Source organism: Anguilla rostrata, chromosome 11 (assembly GCF_018555375.3).
Source record: "Anguilla rostrata isolate EN2019 chromosome 11, ASM1855537v3, whole genome shotgun sequence".
NCBI classification, from domain to species: Eukaryota; Metazoa; Chordata; class Actinopteri; order Anguilliformes; family Anguillidae; genus Anguilla; species Anguilla rostrata.
This window is the reverse complement of record NC_057943.1, coordinates 16637340-16655598: the sequence shown is the minus strand read 5'-3', so window position 1 is coordinate 16655598 and position 18259 is coordinate 16637340. Positions and strand designations below refer to the sequence as shown.

General features: G+C 40.7%; 4 protein-coding genes across 5 annotated transcripts in view; 1 reads left to right on the top strand and 3 right to left on the bottom strand.

Moving 5' to 3' along the window:
- Positions 1-194: 194 nt before the first annotated feature.
- actr8 (actin related protein 8) lies at positions 195-9763 on the bottom strand. Its single transcript, XM_064298293.1, has 13 exons — positions 9486-9763; positions 6396-6566; positions 5967-6077; positions 5774-5878; positions 5410-5583; positions 5075-5168; positions 4205-4337; positions 2997-3150; positions 2625-2720; positions 2099-2239; positions 1280-1544; positions 887-1050; positions 195-552 (listed from the first exon to the last, which is right to left on the bottom strand). The coding sequence occupies exons 1-13, from the start codon at positions 9615-9617 to the stop codon at positions 409-411; spliced, it is 1884 nt and encodes a 627-aa protein (XP_064154363.1). The 5' UTR covers positions 9618-9763; the 3' UTR covers positions 195-408.
- Positions 9764-11995: 2232 nt separating this feature from the next.
- Positions 11996-13358, bottom strand: selenok (selenoprotein K). The gene is made up of 4 exons (XM_064298302.1): positions 13212-13358; positions 12565-12655; positions 12249-12326; positions 11996-12098 (listed from the first exon to the last, which is right to left on the bottom strand). Exons 1-4 carry the CDS (start codon positions 13228-13230, stop codon positions 11996-11998), a joined length of 291 nt encoding a protein of 96 aa, XP_064154372.1. The 5' UTR covers positions 13231-13358.
- Positions 13359-14362: 1004 nt separating this feature from the next.
- The window catches only part of cacna2d3a (calcium channel, voltage-dependent, alpha 2/delta subunit 3a), a 182387-nt gene continuing 178490 nt past the window's right edge, over positions 14363-18259 (top strand). The window contains exon 1 of the mRNA XM_064298290.1: positions 14363-14974. The gene's annotated coding sequence lies outside the window, so the exon portion shown is untranslated. The remainder of the gene's footprint in view (positions 14975-18259) is intronic.
- parapinopsina (parapinopsin a) lies at positions 15031-18164 on the bottom strand. 2 transcript variants are annotated; one of them, XM_064298299.1, is made up of 4 exons: positions 17683-18164; positions 16828-17156; positions 15998-16240; positions 15031-15449 (listed from the first exon to the last, which is right to left on the bottom strand). In XM_064298299.1, exons 1-4 carry the CDS (start codon positions 18020-18022, stop codon positions 15324-15326), a joined length of 1038 nt encoding a protein of 345 aa, XP_064154369.1. In that variant the 5' UTR covers positions 18023-18164; the 3' UTR covers positions 15031-15323. The 2 variants fall into 2 exon arrangements, with proteins under 2 accessions (XP_064154369.1, XP_064154371.1); XM_064298301.1 differs by having other exon boundaries at positions 16175-16240.

The window sequence follows — 18259 nt, the reverse complement described above, 5'->3', positions numbered from 1 at the left end:
GTAGTGATTCATACCACACCCTTAAAAACAGGAAACCTGATGAATTTCAAACTCTCCCTCAGAAACAAAAAACTGAATTAAGATGGCATACACTCTCGAATTACAGGCAGAAATTTTCCTTATAAAAGCTCTGAAATGGGTCACCACCAATGTGCTGGTTAGGCTACTTTCGAACAACAAAAGGTGCAACAGTATAATACAACAAGAAAAGCTTTAATTTTCAAGAGAAAAAAATTCAAAAGCTGGTATATACACAAATTCCTGTACAATATAACGTCGCTCGGAATGGACTTTGAAAAATAAACTAGACAGGTAATGAATAAAATACAGTTCCATTCTGATATACAGCAAATGTACATGGTATAAAAATGGACTGGGTGCGAGTTCCGGTACGGTCAGCTCAATGGATTACCAGACGAACGCCGCCCTCTCCCTCAGCATGCGCCCGCCGAAACGCTGCCACTCCCGCTGGTAGATCCACATTTCCTGGGTGGTGTCCAGACAGGCCAAGACTGCACCCCCTTTCCAGGCGATCAGCCGGGGGTCCAGGTCCTAAGAGACCCCATGACATCATTCCACTCATTTAATCGCTGAGGGAAGACTGATTTTGAACCTAAGCATTCATAGACACCTCTACATCTTCATCTACATCTACACTTCATTTCTAAAATACACCTGGGATGTCATAAATCATACAGTCATTTTCTGCGTATAACGGAAAGTGCTCTGATACCTGAAGAATTCAAAAAAGATTTAAAGATTAAAAACAAAAACTCACAGAAAATGGCTGGTTGGCTATATTAGGCCTACACCAATGTATAAGCCTTTAAAAGTTTTTCACAAGCTTTCATTAAAAGCCAAGTTCAATGTTACACATGTACTGTACCTTGGGGCGCGTGATGACCTCCACATTCTCCACCACCCTGCGGAAGGAGGGGGGCATCTTGTTGAGGATCCGGTGCTGGAGGAACTCCTGAGCCCTGTGGAACATCAGGCCGCCGCCCACCACCAGGATGGAGCTGTACATCTTCCGCTTGGTCTCATCCGATGCTGAGACAGAGAGAAAGGCATCAGCCAGACATCAGCACCAGCGCGCTACACGGACATCTGCAGAACATCCTGCTCTTTTCCTGATGTGCTGGGGATGGGTTTGGTGGGCAAAAGCTTAGCCTGGGGGTGCTGATAAGAGGTGTGTTTGTGTTGGTTCAGTGGATAGATAGCTAGCAGCCCGTGGCTAACCGGGCCACAGGCAGTGGGCGCAGCGTGTGAAGTGCCTTACCGCAGCAGTCAATGCTGTGCAGGATGGCCTTGTCCAGGCCCAGGGCTTTGCCCTCAAACTGTGTCACGGCAGTCTTTCGGGACAGAAGAGCCGAGGGGGGTTCCTCCATGTCAGCCCCTCCCAGCAGGCAGTCGCCCTGGGCCTGTCCCAGCTCCATGTCCTGGGCGTGGCCTCGTTCCGAGGGGTCGGTGCCCTGGCTGCAGGACTCCCCGTCAAAGCCAGAGGGCTTGGCTAAAGCCTTGCGCTCTGCTGTTGCCTTGGAGGACTGTACAGCAGAGAGAGCAAGAGGGCAAACAAACAGGGTTATACAAATAAGATTAAACAAGGAAGTGTGTAAAACAAATGAGCCAAAAAAGAGCACTCAACATCTACTTCATCATTTTCCACCTTGTAATATGTACAAATGCGAAAACAAAAGCGGAATGGGATATGCACTGCACAGAACAAAACAAAGCAATGAGAGCTAACTCTGGAGAGGTAAAAGAGGCCAGAGAGTAGCATGAACATATAAGAAAGTACAAAGTCCAGTAGGCAGCATCCATTGCATTTATATTTCCAGGAATAATCACCAGAAAAATGGGTGATGCTTCCATTTACAGTCCCCAATGTCTACTGAATAATAGAGGAGTTTCTAAGTCTTTCAGTTTGAGTTTCTTAGTATTTTACCTATGCTCTTACCAGTGGCAATTACCCAATTGTGTGCTATTCTTATCTATATTTACCTGGTAAATATGCAGTACTTAGGGGACTGCAAATTGAAGTGCTCTCCACCTGGGCCAGTGAGGTACATGTTGACACTGTGAGAGAAAAGGGTCCAACCTGGTCCTGCTTGCTCTGGGTTCCCAGCAGGTAGTGCTCATCATGAGGATCCTCGGGGTCACCCTGGGAGCGATGCTGCAGGGCAGTCATCTTCTGCCCCACAATCCCAAAGGTGGCGGGGTAGAACAACGCCATCGGAGCCTGGATCAGAGATTTAAGGCCCCACATCACAATCCGATCAGTCAATCCAGCCACCCATAAACAAAACCATCAACCAATGCCACAGAGCATGGGACACAGACTCAACCCAGATATCACACATGGGTAAAGCACCTAGAAAAAGATGAAAAGGACAAGCATGCCAGGCACACACTCATTCTAAACAATCCCAATGACAATGCCCGTAAAGGAGCAAAAGAGGCAAAGGACTGAATCATAAATAAATAAATAGGATGCGGTTCCATTTCTTCAATATCAGAAAACCTATATAATGCATACCTTACGAACTAAAGGGAAATCCTGCCATTGATATACAGTACTACCTTTATTTAATTCCAAGATCACAGGAAACAGGGGAGGAGCATACCTGTAGTTTTTCATCACCAAGTCGAAGCTGGTACAGCAAAGCTGGAGAGTCCGGGAACCGTGTTCTAAATTCATGCTCCTGAAGGCCCGAGATGTCCTAGAGCATCAAGAAGTACTGCAGGTGTTACAAAATGGCACTGGACTACTGGAACTGTTTAATCAACACCATCTGCAGCACTGTAAATAGTTCCCACAAGCCATTTTCAATTTCAGCTTGAATTGTGAATTTTGTGCAGTAACGAATGGTGCGTATTTGTGCTGTGAGTTTGTAGCAGACCTAGTCCAGGTGACAGAGATGCACAGCGTGCTGTGTTTGTGGCTAGGGGAGTGGTAAATCTAGGGGAGCGGTGAGTGTTATGCTAGTGGGGCACACCTGGTCCAGGTGACAGAAGGTCTCCTTTAGCTGCTGTAACAGGATGCAGTCCATTCTGTTTGACAGCTGGCAATCCCTGTAGGGAAAACCAGCTCTCTGCAGCAACCAGAAGAAGCATCGGGTCACATCAGAGCCTCCGTATGCCAGACACAGCCTGTAGGGGGTGCACACACAGCAGGGGGGTTATGCCCGTAGACTGTAGAAAAAAATATGGACCACGTCACTGTGATGTCACCTATTGACTTTCCATGGGCTTGGTGAAAAATGTTTTCGGGCACCACCATATTGTAGAAACTGGAGTCAGAGAAAGCAGAGAAAAGGGGGACCCTTTTATGGACACGAAGTCTCGCCGAGTACGGGTCGTCAACTAAGCACGTGAGATGCAGTGACTCAGCAGTGACTTAAACTTTCCCTAATTCCTCCACATTCCTTAATTAGTTCATCAGAACAAATCAGACCAAATCAGCACATAGGGAGACATTAGACGAAGAAGAAACACCTACTGAGACAACATTTTCTTGTAGGGAAAAAATGATTGACTGATTTTTGACTATATTGTTACAACTGACTTGGGTGGCTGAAACACCTATACTGGAGCCAGCCACACTGGCTTAGCAAGACATGTCTCTCAACAACACAAGGAAATGAGCTTCAAAAAGAAGCCTGGTTTTGGCCGCCTGGTTATGCATACCCACACAAGCTGCAGTGCGTTACTCATCTGAGTATTATGAAAATTCCTGGAACACTATCACAGGGTATGAACTTTATCTTTTGTGCAGAGCATGGGCAGGGCAAAGAGCTTTAGTAGCCTTTGGCAGGCACCGGAAATTACAGATGAATAAGTAAGCAAACAACTTTATTGAAAACTGTTATAAAGGATATAAGCTGACAGCTGATCTTGGACAGGGACCAGTGTGGGAGAAACAATCAGCCCACGGTACAGTTGTCGACTTTGTGTGCGTAAGGAGCAAAGTCTATGAAAGGGAACTCTAGTAACCTTCAATCCCCAGCAAACAAGCGGTCAGTGTTGTAAACTTTTGCTCTCTCCATGGTGGAAATAAGCAAAAAAACAGTCTCTAATTATTACACAAGAAAACTTGTGGATCTCTTTCACAATTGTACATCATTCAGCATCTGACATGGATATCCTAGACACATAACTTTAAAAAATTGTAACTCTGATTTTCACTGATTGAGAAGACTTGCACCTGGAGTTCCTATGGGACACGCCATCTTCAACACAGCACAGGCTGGTCTTCTGATCCCCCACGTCCACCACACAGGCGCTGCTCAGCCCGCTGCCGAATGTGGCACACACTGACTCCTGGTGAACCACAATGGCTACCGAAAGAATGGGGGAAATTAAACAGATCATTTTCAGCTTGTCGATTATTCATTTAAAGTAAGTTGTTTAAAACTGCGTCAAAATTAGTTTTTTTTAGCTCTGGTGCCAGACAGGGGCCGGTTGTACCAGCTGGGATTACACCTGACTTAACGTTTTGTCCAACAGAGCTTAAGCCAGACATAAAACTGAAAACCTGTTGCAGGTAATCTAGCTCAGTGCGTGTCATTTATATTATGCCTGAGGGCAAATGCTAAGCCTAGGAAAGACCACAAGTAAAATCTAAGTATGGCTGTGCTGCCCACCAACTGCGGTTATATTTTTTATCCACAAGAATGCACATTACTTAACCCACATATAAGAAAAACCAGGGTTCTTTTCAGTTGGTGCAACTAGTGTAAAATCAAATCATAGACAAATATAAAAATGTCTGACAAAATACTTACAAACTGTTAAAGCCCAGCAAGAGAAACTAGCCCCAGATGTTTCCCAAAGAAAAGGCTGACATCCCATGGACAAAGTGAATATGACATCCGAGATACAGTCCTACTATCATTTCCACTAAATGACCAGTCAGTATTGTACGAGTCAACAAATCCACATGATAAATTTTACAAGCAGTGAAAGTGCTGATGAATATCTGCCTGCTGAACACAGAAATCGCTGTTCTAACCTAAGAACCTTGTTCAGTCTGTCAGGCACAATAACAGTGAGAGACCAAGCATCTTTTTAATACCTGAAAAGCCCATGTTCACAAGAAGCATGTTCACCAGTTCCTTTACATGCTGTCTGTTGTAGATGTCAGGGATCAACAGGATGCATCTGTAATACTGCCAGACAAACACAGGTACTCTACACATGTAACAACAGTGCAATAAAATTGAAAAAGGCAAATTAAGGAAAGGTTTTATCAAAATCCCAGGGGCAATGTTATTATAATTTTTTTGAAAAGCATTTTATTCTTCTAATTTCCGGTATGGAAATATCCTATACTGTATCTATGTAAAAATGTTGATCCACATAAACTGGCCCCTAAAGGCAGTGATTTACATCAACCCAGCAGAGCTGTACCTTCAGATCTTTCAGAGGGATTTCCAGAAACTTCTGTATAGCGTGGGACCATATGGCCTCCAAGTCAGCCAGCACAGCTGTGAGAGAGCCAGCAGGGCCGCTGTGAATGTTCAGTTGGCCCCGGCAGATGGGCCAGTGAACACTGTAGCAGTCTGCAGGGTTCACGTACAGCGCCTGTTAATGGCAGTAAAAAGGCCATTTCAGACACACTTGAGGCAAGGGAAAAAGTTAACTGAATGGGATTGCAAGATTATTGATTTATGTGACTGGGTACTCCTATTTTTGCTTTAAGAAGTACAGGGAGCTATACAGTCTTTCCACCCAATGTAGTGGAGGTTGTGGGCTGTTGGCTGGGGTGCCCCACCTCTTCCCCCACCAGAAACTCAGGGTGTTGAGTTGTGTTGGTCCACTTCACTCGAGGGCTGGTGTCCAGGACTGCTGGTCGTATTTGTCTGTTGTATGACCTTGCCTTAAATAAAATATGGAAATAGAATATTAAATGTAGCTCACTGTCTGGAAGGACAAACCGATCTCGAAACACACAAAGTCAGACTCACTTGCTCAGCAGAGACTGGAGTTCTTCTCACTCCATTGGACATTTTCTTTGACCAAATGGCCTGGTCAACCATTTTAAGACCATTCTGCCTCTGCTCATTACTTTCTGGCCTCTTCGAACAGAAATGGAAATAGATATTAAAAACTATCCATGTGTGAATCCATATCTACACACCTGCAACGCAAGCAATTTTTACAGTAGAAGTGCTGCGTCTATAATGATGGCTGCAGGATAATTTCAATTCACAATCATTGGTGCTACCACATTAGTGTATACCGTTAAGAGTAGCGAGGAAAGATATAATGATGGATACTACAAGCAAAATACTATGTGATGTCTCTTCCGTTGCACTGCAAAATCGAAATTCACATTCAGTATCTGCTGCTTTGAATCTATTATTGTACTTAATGTGTAACTGATAGGCACTCACGTTAAGGCCTTCTCTCATGAGCCAAGGGTCCTCGTACCGGGGCAGTCCACTTTGCTTTTGCCTTCGCGCAATAACATGAGGAATGGTTGCGGGAAGGGTATCCGTGGCTCGTCCAATCCTCAGTGTTTTCGAACCAGGATGTATCACGACGACGAAATTACTCTGGATTTGCTGGAGGATAAACCAATATGTGAATGAGCTTATCTGCGAGAAAACGCACATGGTCAGATATCGTTAGTTATCACGTCAAAATAGAATTGTACTCCAGCTCCGTAAGTAATGCCCACCCTCCAGTATACAGTACGAAATGAAACCATGTTTTTCATGCAAAAAAACAACTCAAATCTACCAGTAAATGTAGTTAGATCATTTATGTTAGCCGCTAAATTTAGCAAGCCCTCTAGTTGGACTAATATTGTGGTAGCTACTGACTCACCCTGTTAACTAGGCAGCTAGCAGCACATCGTTCGTTCAGAGATCACTTCAAAATTGGGATAGCAGGTATGTCATCCCGCCACCAAGTTATTGGGATGGCAGGTATGCCATCCCGCCAAGTTATTGGGATGGCAGGTATTCCATCCCGCCAAGTTACGCCTTGGAGGGGGCATGCCCCATACCTATACAGCACCGAGAGTTTGGCACTTTTCAGGGTTCCCCACAGAATTAACCAGAACAGCTACAGACACTCAGCCCTTAAAAACATTAAATTCTGTACATTCTCACCCCATTTCAACAGACAGAATTCATAAACATGTCCACACAATAAAGCCCCAAACTAAGGGGACTTTGCGTTTTCTCCTTCTTCTTCTTCTTATTTTTCCTGCCGCCAATCCCACTAACAACATGTCTCCCCATTGGACATTTTACCGACACCAGCAAAATATTCACCTACACAACCCAATCAAAAACTCGCATATACACGCAAAATACCCATACCTTCTTATTCTGAAACATTTCCACTTTAAACAGCTAGTCTGCTGTGGCCCAGTGGGCAAGGTTACAGTCTTGGGAACACAGGGTGCAAGGTTCAAACCCAGCTAGGAACACATTTCTTGCTTTTACCCTCACTCATAATTGTAATAATTGTAAATAGTAATCTCATAAAAAACACGTTTTCAACATACAAAAATGCCAAGTTACTCAAAAGTATTGATATCAAAATGACGCCAAGTTACGGTACTACAAACAATATAGGCTATCTTGCCTCACCGAAATGACATAAGATGTATTTCAAAGCAATGCTACCCAAAATTTCCTCAGTTCTTTCAAGTCACTTGGCCCTGTGTTTTGTAATCTTACCATTTTACAATGTCATGCAAACTTTCTGTCAGATCAAAGAGTCAAATATTTCGAATTTCCTCATGGAACACATTGAAATTAATGTAAAAAACTGCTGCTGAGTAACTACAGGAAGCATATTTCTCCAGAAAACATGTTTATACTTGCTTCTGAACTGAATTTGAGTACATGTGCAAGTTATTGTATAGCCTATTTGCTACGTACAATAAATACTGCATATAAAATACATATTGTACATACATACATAGAGAACTTCTTTATCCCCATGGGGACATTTCCCTCGCAGCATGTTACATTCACATTTACGAACACACACTTATACCAAGAAACATACTATCATTCACGCAACAGAAAGGCTGGGCAGCGAAATACATACATACCAATACAAATTGGACATATACACGCCTATTCAATCAATCTTGACTGCGAGAGAGCCATCCACACATATGTTTGGCCTACCCATGTAGTGCATGCTTATACACACAGGGCCAAGTGACTTGAAAGAATTGAGGAAATATTGGGTAGCATTGCTTTGGAATACATCTTATGTAATTTCGGTGAGGCAAGATAGCCTATATTGTTTGTAGTACCGTAACTTGGCGTCATTTTGATATCAATACTTTTAATCGCAGGCCTGGATTTTGGCAGTGTGAATGAATGAGTTATAGACGGGGTATGTTTTGTATGTGTGAGTAACTTTGCATTTTTGTACGTTGAAAACGTGTTTTTTATGAGATACAGACTACCAAAACTAACGAGCTAGTCCAATTGCCTGATGGAACACATTGACATTCATATACAAAACTGCTGGCGAGTAACTGCCTGAATTGCCTCATGGAACACATTGAAATTCATATACAAAACTGCTGGCGAGTAACTACAGGAAGCATATTTCTCCAGAAAACATATGTTTATACTTGCTTCTGAACTGAATTTCAGTAAATGTACAAGCTCTTGTATATTTGCTACGTACAAGAAGTAGGCTACTGCATGTAAAATAGCCTACATATTGTACATAGCCTACATACATAGAGAACTTCTTTATCCCCATGGGGACATTTCCCTGCCAGCATGTTACATTCACATTTACGAACACACACTTATACCAAGAAACATACTATCATTCATGCAACAGAAAGGCTGGGCAGCGAAATACATACATACCAATACAAATTGGACATATACACGCCTATTCAATCAATCTTGACTGTGAGAAAGCCATCCACACATGTTTGGCCTGCCCATGTAGTGCATGCTTATACACACAGGGCCAAGTGACTTGAAAGAATTGAGGAAATATTGGGTAGCATTGCTTTGGAATACATCTTATGTAATTTCGGTGAGGCAAGATAGCCTATATTGTTCGTAGTACCGTAACTTGGCGTCATTTTGATATCAATACTTTTAATCGCAGGCCTGGATTTTGGCAGTGTGAATGAATGAGTTATAGACGGGGTATGTTTTGTATGTGTGAGTAACTTGGCATTTTTGTACGTTGAAAACGTGTTTTTTATGAGACACAGACTACCAAAACTAACGAGCTAGTTAAGTTAGCCAAGTACCCATGATACGTATTAACGTACGCGACATTTCCAAAGACAGCCACTCTGATAGCTAAACGGACTGCATTTAAAACCATAAATAAATAAGCTTCATAAAGGTAAAATGAGTAAAGTTAGTCAGCCAATGTTAACTCTTTAGTTCCCTTTGAAAGTTGATCTTAGATGGATAACTAGTCATTTAAATAGGAAATAACTAGTTTAGTCTAGCTAGCCAAGTTAGCTGACGTACCTCTTGAAGAGGCTCCGGGATGACGGGTGGAACTATCGGCCTTTTTACGCCACGCTGCTCCTTCTCTTTCTCCTTTTCACGTTCCTTTTCTTTCTCTTTTCCATTTTCTTGTTCTCTCTCCGCTTGTGTCATTTCGATTGTTAGAGAAAATGGAAACTTAAGAATTAAGCATCCCTACCGCAAAACTACTAGACCAGTAGCCAGTTCTGTGCTAGCTGCACAAGAAGCGCTGTTGTCATGTGAATACGATGGACTATCCAGTAATTTACCCGGAGTTTCACGGCGGTGGACAAAATAAATCCGCTCAGAGTTTTACTGCATTGCGGAAAGTAATGGGCTATGCGATTTATTAAACGTTAGCTAGCTACATAACAAAGACTACGACACTGAGCAAAGAAACATTTGCAAGCTTAAAATTATCCTTTGGAGTTTGAAAACTTAGTTAAAAAAAATAAAAATAAAACCAGTATGTTTGCATAGCTGCTATTCTTTAACAATGTAATATTAACTTGGTTAAGTACAGTACATTCCATCTAAATGTTGGTACTTGGACTACATGTGATTATTTTAAATGGCATTAAATAACAAGCCCATAGACCTTGCATTGAGGATTTCTGTTAAAAAAAACAAACAAAAAAACATACACCTCATCATTGGGGAATCTACTGTCTATGTGGCAGAATCTGTCAAACATCTGATGCAGGATTGAAAATAGTCTGCAAGCAAAACAGGATTGATGAAACATTGGAGGGGTACTTCCAATCTAGACATTTAATTACATTTCAGATAAACATATATATTTTACATGAAATGGGAAGTTAAAAATTTTAAAAAGTAAAATGCAGTTTTTACAAGGATTTAAATCATACCCTTTAAAGCAAACCTTTAAGAACACACTGTGCAGTCTAATAAAAAAATCCAACTATCCAACACAGCAGTAATAATAAGTATCCAGAACAACTTATATTAAGTTGATGAAATTTATGATAATGCAAAACCATTCATTAATGGGAACCAGACCTGGGTAAAATATGTATTTGTTTTGGATTCAAATACTTTTCTATGCTTTACTGATCTTGTCTGGTGTATTGTAACAAATTAAATACTCTCAAAAAGCACAAACCCTGCCTTCTGATCATATTGGCAGGCTGAATTACATCAGGCAAATTCAATAGAGCACAGAAAATATTTGAATCCAAAACAAATACGTATTTGACCCAGGTCTGATGAGAACATATGTGCCATTATAATTCTCATTTATAGGCCAAAAGGGAAAAATCCAAAGAGCACCCAGGAGTATATGCAAAGCTGTACCAAATAAAATACGAATTAGAAAAGGGTCCCTTGTATTTCAATTTTTAAAATGTTATTTTTTTGTAACACATCACACACCTGTCTTGTACGTTTAACCACTGAAATAAGACAACAATCCCTCCATGAACCAAATGTCCTTTTTATTATACTATATAAAACACAGATTTCAGAAAGTAATTATGATAGAGAGTGAGAAGAGAAGAACTGAGGAGGAAATGAGATGCTGCTAATCAGCTGCTCTGGCCCCTTGGAGAAGGATTTCCCAGTGCAGCATCAGAAATCTGCCGAGAAGCAGAAGCAGCTTCAGGATGAGGCTGCACGCACGTCCATATCAGCGCAGGTGTTGCGGTTTCCTATTACCCAGGACCCTCAGCACCAACACTTGTAGCCGGCATGCTGCACTCAACGCCTACACAAAAGTGTAGGCATTTACCTGAAATGAGAACAGGACAGTTAATAGCTAAGTTTCAAATCATATTCACCATCATGACACACACATTTTTCTGTATCTCAGCGGTAATAATCTGTAAATAGCTACCATATGCAGATAACATGACTTGTGTGGTAACAGATGTATTTTTGTATGTATGTATGTATGTATGTTTTATATATTTACCATTGTAAACCTGAAGGATTTACAATTGCATCAACATTATGCCTCCAGAGGCTGTGTGCATGTATATTGCCCAATTATTCTTTACAAAATTACATTTAATATTAGTTTTGGTTTAAAGCATTTCCTGTGGTGCATGCAATCTTGCAACCTGTGACCACTGCACTCAAGGAAAGAAGTATGAGCATGATAGAAGAACTTATATTTGGTTGTAATAGTGAATAAGTTACATAAGAATAATATTTTTACATGCATCACCTTTGGAAACATAAAAATATGTACAAGCTACTTTAGAGTTACTTGAAGGGTACTTTCTTGCTTAATACAGATATAATGTTTACAAAAACCCCAGAAAGTGAACATCTCTAAACTACAAAACTTTGCCAACAGAATCAATATAACTTGTTTTCTAGTTTTCAGCCAAGCAATTTGGACTATCGAGATTTGCATTCTTAGCGCAGTACATCAGACATGCATGACTGGTTCAAGAACTTACATCTGACGTGGCCTAATTGAGGAACGGGGAAGACCCCACCGACCTCAGTTTCAAACATTCAAATATGTATTCATGAAAGCAAGCTGCTCACCTTCCTCATCCTCCTCCACCCATTGGTGGGGCACTGGGTCCACCCCCACCATGGTTTATCCGCCCCATCCGTCTCCGGCCCCCAGGAAACCCTGGTGGGCTAAAATAAACAAACAAAAAAACATTTTACATCTTAGCAGGGGGAAAACACAGGTTTACTTTTTACAAGCCTGAATTCCCCATATGATGCAAAATGGAGTGATAAGCCCAGTTCAAATAAATACAGGAAATCAGTCATCTTGAGACCTACCCTCTGCCATCACTGAACCTTGAAGATGAGCCAGAGTTGTTACTCTTTGATAGATCTGGCTGGAAGAGTGTTTGAAAGCTGAAAACCAATAAAACAAGTAGTTTAAGTATCCACATATGTTGTATGGCATGAACTTTCAAAAGTAGTCAAGGCAGAAATAAAGAAATAAGTCTATACATAAGGAAATAAATTACTATTCATAATAATAATAAGATAAGGCAAGTAGCTTTATAAAACTATATTACATGTAAATGTAACTGTATAGTAATAGACAGACAGCTAACAGTAAATGAAAACAAAATATAGTAAATCTTACAACAATCCAAAAAATTCCACAGCGCCCCAGAAGAGGTCACTAAAAAAAGATAACCTCCATGGAGACTGGTTCCGACTGTCCAATACCTGACCTGAAAGAGAAACGTTGATCAGATAGTAAGGTCAGCCAAGTTCATAGATACACAGTTATTAGTTCATACTGGTTATGACAAATACTTTGGCGACATTAACACCGCTTATGTTTCACCGTTTCATGTCACCAAGCTTTCTCAAAACGTTACAAGCTAACTTGTTATTGTGGCTTAGCTAGCTGGTGGAATCAGTCTACCTCGCACAGACATCTTAGCCAGCTCTAGCAAAAAAATAGATTATTTCTGTGAACACAAACAGGTAATTAACTTTAGATGAGTTAGTAAGTTTGCCAGTTAGCCATTATCACACACTCCCATCGCTAACAAGATAATACGTGAGTTAGACAAAGTATATAGCAAATGTTCATCAAAACAAATCTGACCATCGATAGCAAGAACCTAACTAGATACAAGACAGTCTGGAAACGGGCAATTTAGATAGCATTACATTCTAGCTAGCAAATATGTTTGTCTACTACTTTGGAACGTATAAGTTTTAAGAGATTACATCAATAGCGTAAACGTATTTATAACAAAAATGTTACTCCCTACTCACCGTTAGACACGTACACCATTTTAGAGTCAGTGTCGCATCGCTGAGGACATCTGTTCCGTATCCGGCATATGCGTCATTAGTCAAGGCGTGGCTTATTTAGCTTTTTAATGGCGGTTAAGGCGTGCCTTTTTTAAATATATTTTTTTGTTTACGAAGTACGCTTGGTGCACGTGGAGTTTCACTAGGTTTCTCGAGCAGGGTCTATGAGACTAAAACTGCAGATTATTTTGTGACGTTTGTAGCCAGTGCATCATGATGGAGAATATTTAGTTATTCCACAAGTATTGAAGTGAGTATTTAGGTACGGCTCCAGCTGCTTTTATAGAATAGTAGGGATGAACTTTAGTCAAAATTATGGACGTCTTGTATCATCACAACTGTACATAGCTTATACGACATGCTAGTTTGTATCTGGTGTAGAATGAATTTGTTTCGCAAAGGCATTACCTTGAAGTGTCAATAGTGTGTTACAGTTTGTAGTCCTAAAACCCGGAAGTAGCCTAAGTTGACACTTTCATGGGTTCCTTCGTCAGATTTACAATGCATTTTTCCCATAGGGATTTCGTTTTCTGCCGAAAATAAGGTCAGTGGTGAACGTAAGCCTAAGTGAGCTTTTTGTTCTATGAGATAAATTACACCCATTAATATCTCAACCGTGGATTTCGAAGCTGTTATGTGCTTTGGAAATCTACAGAGGCAACCCATGGCGGAAGAAACGTCCGGGTTGGCCTACACAAAGACTTCATAACTCTGTTATGGTCGTCCTATCTGTTTAGTACACTCAAGTTCCGTCAGCAAAACCGCATTTAGGCTTTTCTCGTAGAAACCCTGAAGTGGACGTATAATGTGGCATTTAGGTTAAAGAAGTAGCTTTAATGTTGTTACATAGCCTGTTATTTTATAGTTTATACAATTTATGTTCTTGGGCCACTTCATGAGCAGTTCGGCACGTGCTACAGATACAATAAATAATAAAACTTAAAAAAAAAACTGAACAGATACACATAGCTTTGTTGGTCAAACAGCTACACATAGTGCACACCCTAGTGTCAATAAATTGTCGTTTTTTATTTTGACATTTATTCCATTGAAGTAATTCCATTGACTTATATCATGGAATATAAAATATATGCCACTCCTCTAAAGATGGGGCTCTTTTATAACACTATAGAAATTGAGTTATAAATAAATAAATTGATATCTATTTTTGTTTTTATAAATAATTAGGGCCATTGGTGAATAATGATGGCTGTTATTTCTCAAAAGAAAGTATTTGTAGGATACTTAAGGCACCACCACTGCCTCTATTAGTTGTGTACCTTACCTATACACAGTTAACACTAGACATTATTTCTTGGTAAACATAAAGAAAAACGTGTTTTTCTTTTCATAGCAATGCAAACTTGGCAAGGGTGCACAAAATGCCCCTCACTAAAGGTCAGTCTGAAAGATTAAGCAAAACAGATGCATAGCTTAATGCATTATGGTCTGGAAAAGAGAGCACAGAACCTCAAATAATGTGTTTTCATCTGTTCTTTTTGTTTATGATTTAATTGGCTCTTGCAGATTATTGTGTGATAAGCCCCTTAAAAGTCCTGAGCACAGTCTGAAGGGGTGGTTAATCCTCAACATTGTTTTTGTTCTGTAGGAAAAGAAGCCCCCCTGTTTCTGAATTGTAAGAAAATTCCCTATGTTTTGGAGACTGGATGGTCAGAAGCAAGGAGTCCATCTAAATTAATTCCATCATGTTTTTCACCTTAAAGGTAAGCTGGTCTAGAACCAACACTAAATATAAATATGAAATAAGGAACAATGGAGAGGCTGTCAGAATTCTTTTCATTCTCAATCATTAAATGTGTTTTAAAAACAAGCCATTTTTCAGTCATCATTGAATAACACAACAGAAGTATGCTAGAAAATATCAATTACTGTGGTCAGGCTCACTATTCGTGCTATATTGCACTACTATACAGATATTGTGAAAACTACACAAAATATGCAATAACCCATGATAATGGTCAAACTTGAAATTCAGTTATGGTAAAGTGTTAAACTTCATCATAAAAAATAAAATAAAATAATTTCAAAGACAATCTCTGCTGGGCAGTGGCTTTATGCAGGAGAGACTTTGGGGCTTTTGCTGACAGTGGAGATGGTGGTTTCTGCTTCTAATCCCTCTGAATCAGAAGCCCATGGATTTCTTCCACAAAGCAGGAATGGAACAGCGCAGTCCCTAAACTGAATAAATAAACAGAGAGAAATAGGACATCTTTCTTACATCTGTTGTGTTGCTTATTTTGTTTGGGCTTTTTTTTCTTCAGAAAGCCACGACGTTGCTTGATGTTTATAATTAAGTCCTAATGCCCATGTTCAGGTGAATCTCACAAGTTCTCTCTTATGACAAAAGTGATGATAATATTAATAAGTAGGCCTATTGCATTCTGTTTCAGTTTGAAATAACGTTGAAGTGGAAGTGTTGGATTGATGATCTATGGCAAAAGCCTGTGCCTTCAAAGCTTGTACCTACCTATCTTATTATTCAAGGACTTTGCCTTTCTCTGTCCATTGTGCCAGAGACAGCCATTAGCTTAGAGTTCTGTATTACCACATTAGGTACTTATAGGAGTGTGCAAGGTTGGTGTTCTTGGCTCCTGTATGTGTAACTCAATGTACAGATCATTCCAGAACACTCCAGAGCATTGTGATGCAGGTGTGGTAGAGGGTGCCGCTAACATTTGTTTACATAGCTACATGTGACAGGGTTTCAGGCTTAAGCTGTTACTTGCCTGTTTGTTCATGAAAATGTAAATGATGGGGTTGAAGATGGTACTGCTCTTGGCCAGATACATGGGGACAGTAGAAATGATGGGGCTGATGTGAAGATCATGGTAAGTGATAACTGCCAATGCAAAGGCAGCATAGGGCAGCCAGGTGAGCAGGAAGGCCAGTACCATCACAATTACCATGCGGGCTACCTTAACCTCCACTCTAGCAGTAGTGCCCCCTTCAGACATGTGGAGTCTGGCCACCTTGAGGAGCAAAAATCAGACCATTAACTGAAAATATTGATGGAAAGCAATGTCTGTGTACTATCTGAAAAGAAAATAAATGATAAATTTATGCACACACACACACACACACGTAGTGTTTAAAACAACTACACAATGGAGCACAGATGAGTTCAGTCATTACTTGATGGTACTGATTGATAATCTTCATCCCATCCACAGAGCATAAGTAACTGACTGGTGATATGAAGAGTTTGACCTTGACCTCATCCATATGTCATAGCCTTTTCAGTCACCAGGAAGGAAGTCAATTGAGCATTCATGGGATTTTCTGGAACAAAACCTAATGCAGTATGTTCCACTTCATCAGCTGAACTTGAGTGGTTTGACTTTTTTTGAGGGAGAGTGATGATGTATTGAACCTGCAGAATCCTAGATGTTGGCACATTCTATGCCATGGCACATAGATGATGTACTGGCCACACAGTACAGTGGTAGTATGAGAACATTAAGATATTCATTTGTAGCCATACCTCAGTGTGCATTTAAGCTATAGATGTCACTATGATACTGTGATGTAGTGTGAGGTTAATATTCAGTTAGTTTACCTGCCGTAGTGCCCATAGTAGCTGTGAATAGGAGATCACAATGATGCTGAATGGGATGGCGAAGCACAAAAGGAAGTAGCACAGGATATAGGAGATGTTCCATGGGTCCCTGCTGTACCAGTTGGGGGCACAAGAGGTCTTTACCCCCTCCAGCTGGTAGCTCCCCCACCCAAACAGAGGCGGTGTGTTCCAAATCAAGGACCAGACCCAGGAGAACGCCACCCCCGCCACAGCATGATTTGTCCGGAACATAATGGAACCCAGAGGTTTGCACACCACGAAGAAGCGTTCCACTGCGATAACTGCCACTGTGCACAGTGCTGCAATGCCTGCAAAGAAATTCTCATGGCCTTTCTTCTCTCCATCCAGCACCCTACTCTGTGTCTAGCGATGTACAGTCAATTGATTCGGATTGCGATAAATTGAGAATTGACATATAATGTTAAGTTGTTCGGTCATGAGGATTAAAGCAATGTTTTGGAATGTCTTGTTACAATGTCTGATGAAACATAATTAGAAAAGCTCTGTTATACTGTCTTGTACTGAGTTTGTCAAACACTAGTGTAAATTTAACAATGTTCATTATTATTTAACTACAGAGGATTCCTGCCCCACAACCTATTGCTTGACTAAATGTAATGTGAAATTACTTAGGAAATGCTTAGTGAAAATTTTAAAATAAAGAAATATATATATATATATATATATATATATATATATTAATTTCTCAGCAAGGTGTAATATATGCCTAAATACAAAAAAAACGTGCCTTGCAACTCACAAGTTCCCAGTTTGTGTAGTACTGATTTGTATAATTACACCTGTAGTATTGAAACAATCCAAGTAATAACTCACCGAAGAAAGCCACAGCGAACCCTTCGATCACACAGCCGATCCTCCCCAGGCTGAAGTAGCCCATGCCGTTTGTCACCGTTGTCATCAGCCCTCCAGTCAGAGCCGCTCCTAAGTCTGCTACTGCCAGGTTCACCAGAGCGTAGTTCAGAGGCTGCCTCAGTTTCCTGTGACGAAGTGTCGTCACAATAACTGTAACGTTCAGAATGATCCCAGCCGTGGAGACCACGCCCATGATAATGGACAGCACCGTGTATCCGATTCTGGGCATCAGGGCTTCATTCGGGGAGTATGGAGAAAGTGGATTCTCTTTGGAACCAATGGCAAACTTGACATTGTCCATGGTATAGAGTTGATTGCAGGCACAGGTGCAAAAAAATAAATAAATAAAAATACAACCAGGGTAACCAAGTACATCTGTTGAAGTTGCCCAAGTGTCCCTCGGCTTATATACATGGCCACTCTAGTCTTCCTTTTATGGCAGCTTTCACAGGTGACATCTTGGAGATTAGGTAACGTAAATCCCACTGTAAATCCTTAAATCTGGATTTTAGACAATATAAATCTGCAAGTGAATTTT

What these genes read in the sequence shown, in the direction of transcription:
- actr8 (XM_064298293.1), bottom strand. Translation starts at nt 9,617, where the DNA reads ATGACACAAGCGGAGAGAGAACAAGAAAATGGAAAAGAGAAAGAAAAG. An exon ending in AGTTTCTGGTGGGGGAAGAG is followed by an intron (nt 5,584 to 5,773) that starts GTGGGGCACCCC and finishes TGCCATTAACAG; the next exon opens with GCGCTGTACGTGAACCCTGC. An exon ending in GCACAGCATTGACTGCTGCG is followed by an intron (nt 1,051 to 1,279) that starts GTAAGGCACTTC and finishes TCTCTGTCTCAG; the next exon opens with CATCGGATGAGACCAAGCGG.
- parapinopsina (XM_064298299.1), bottom strand. Translation starts at nt 18,022, where the DNA reads ATGGACAATGTCAAGTTTGCCATTGGTTCCAAAGAGAATCCACTTTCT. An exon ending in GTTCGCTGTGGCTTTCTTCG is followed by an intron (nt 17,157 to 17,682) that starts GTGAGTTATTAC and finishes ATTTCTTTGCAG; the next exon opens with GCATTGCAGCACTGTGCACA. An exon ending in TACTATGGGCACTACGGCAG is followed by an intron (nt 16,241 to 16,827) that starts GTAAACTAACTG and finishes TTGCTCCTCAAG; the next exon opens with GTGGCCAGACTCCACATGTC.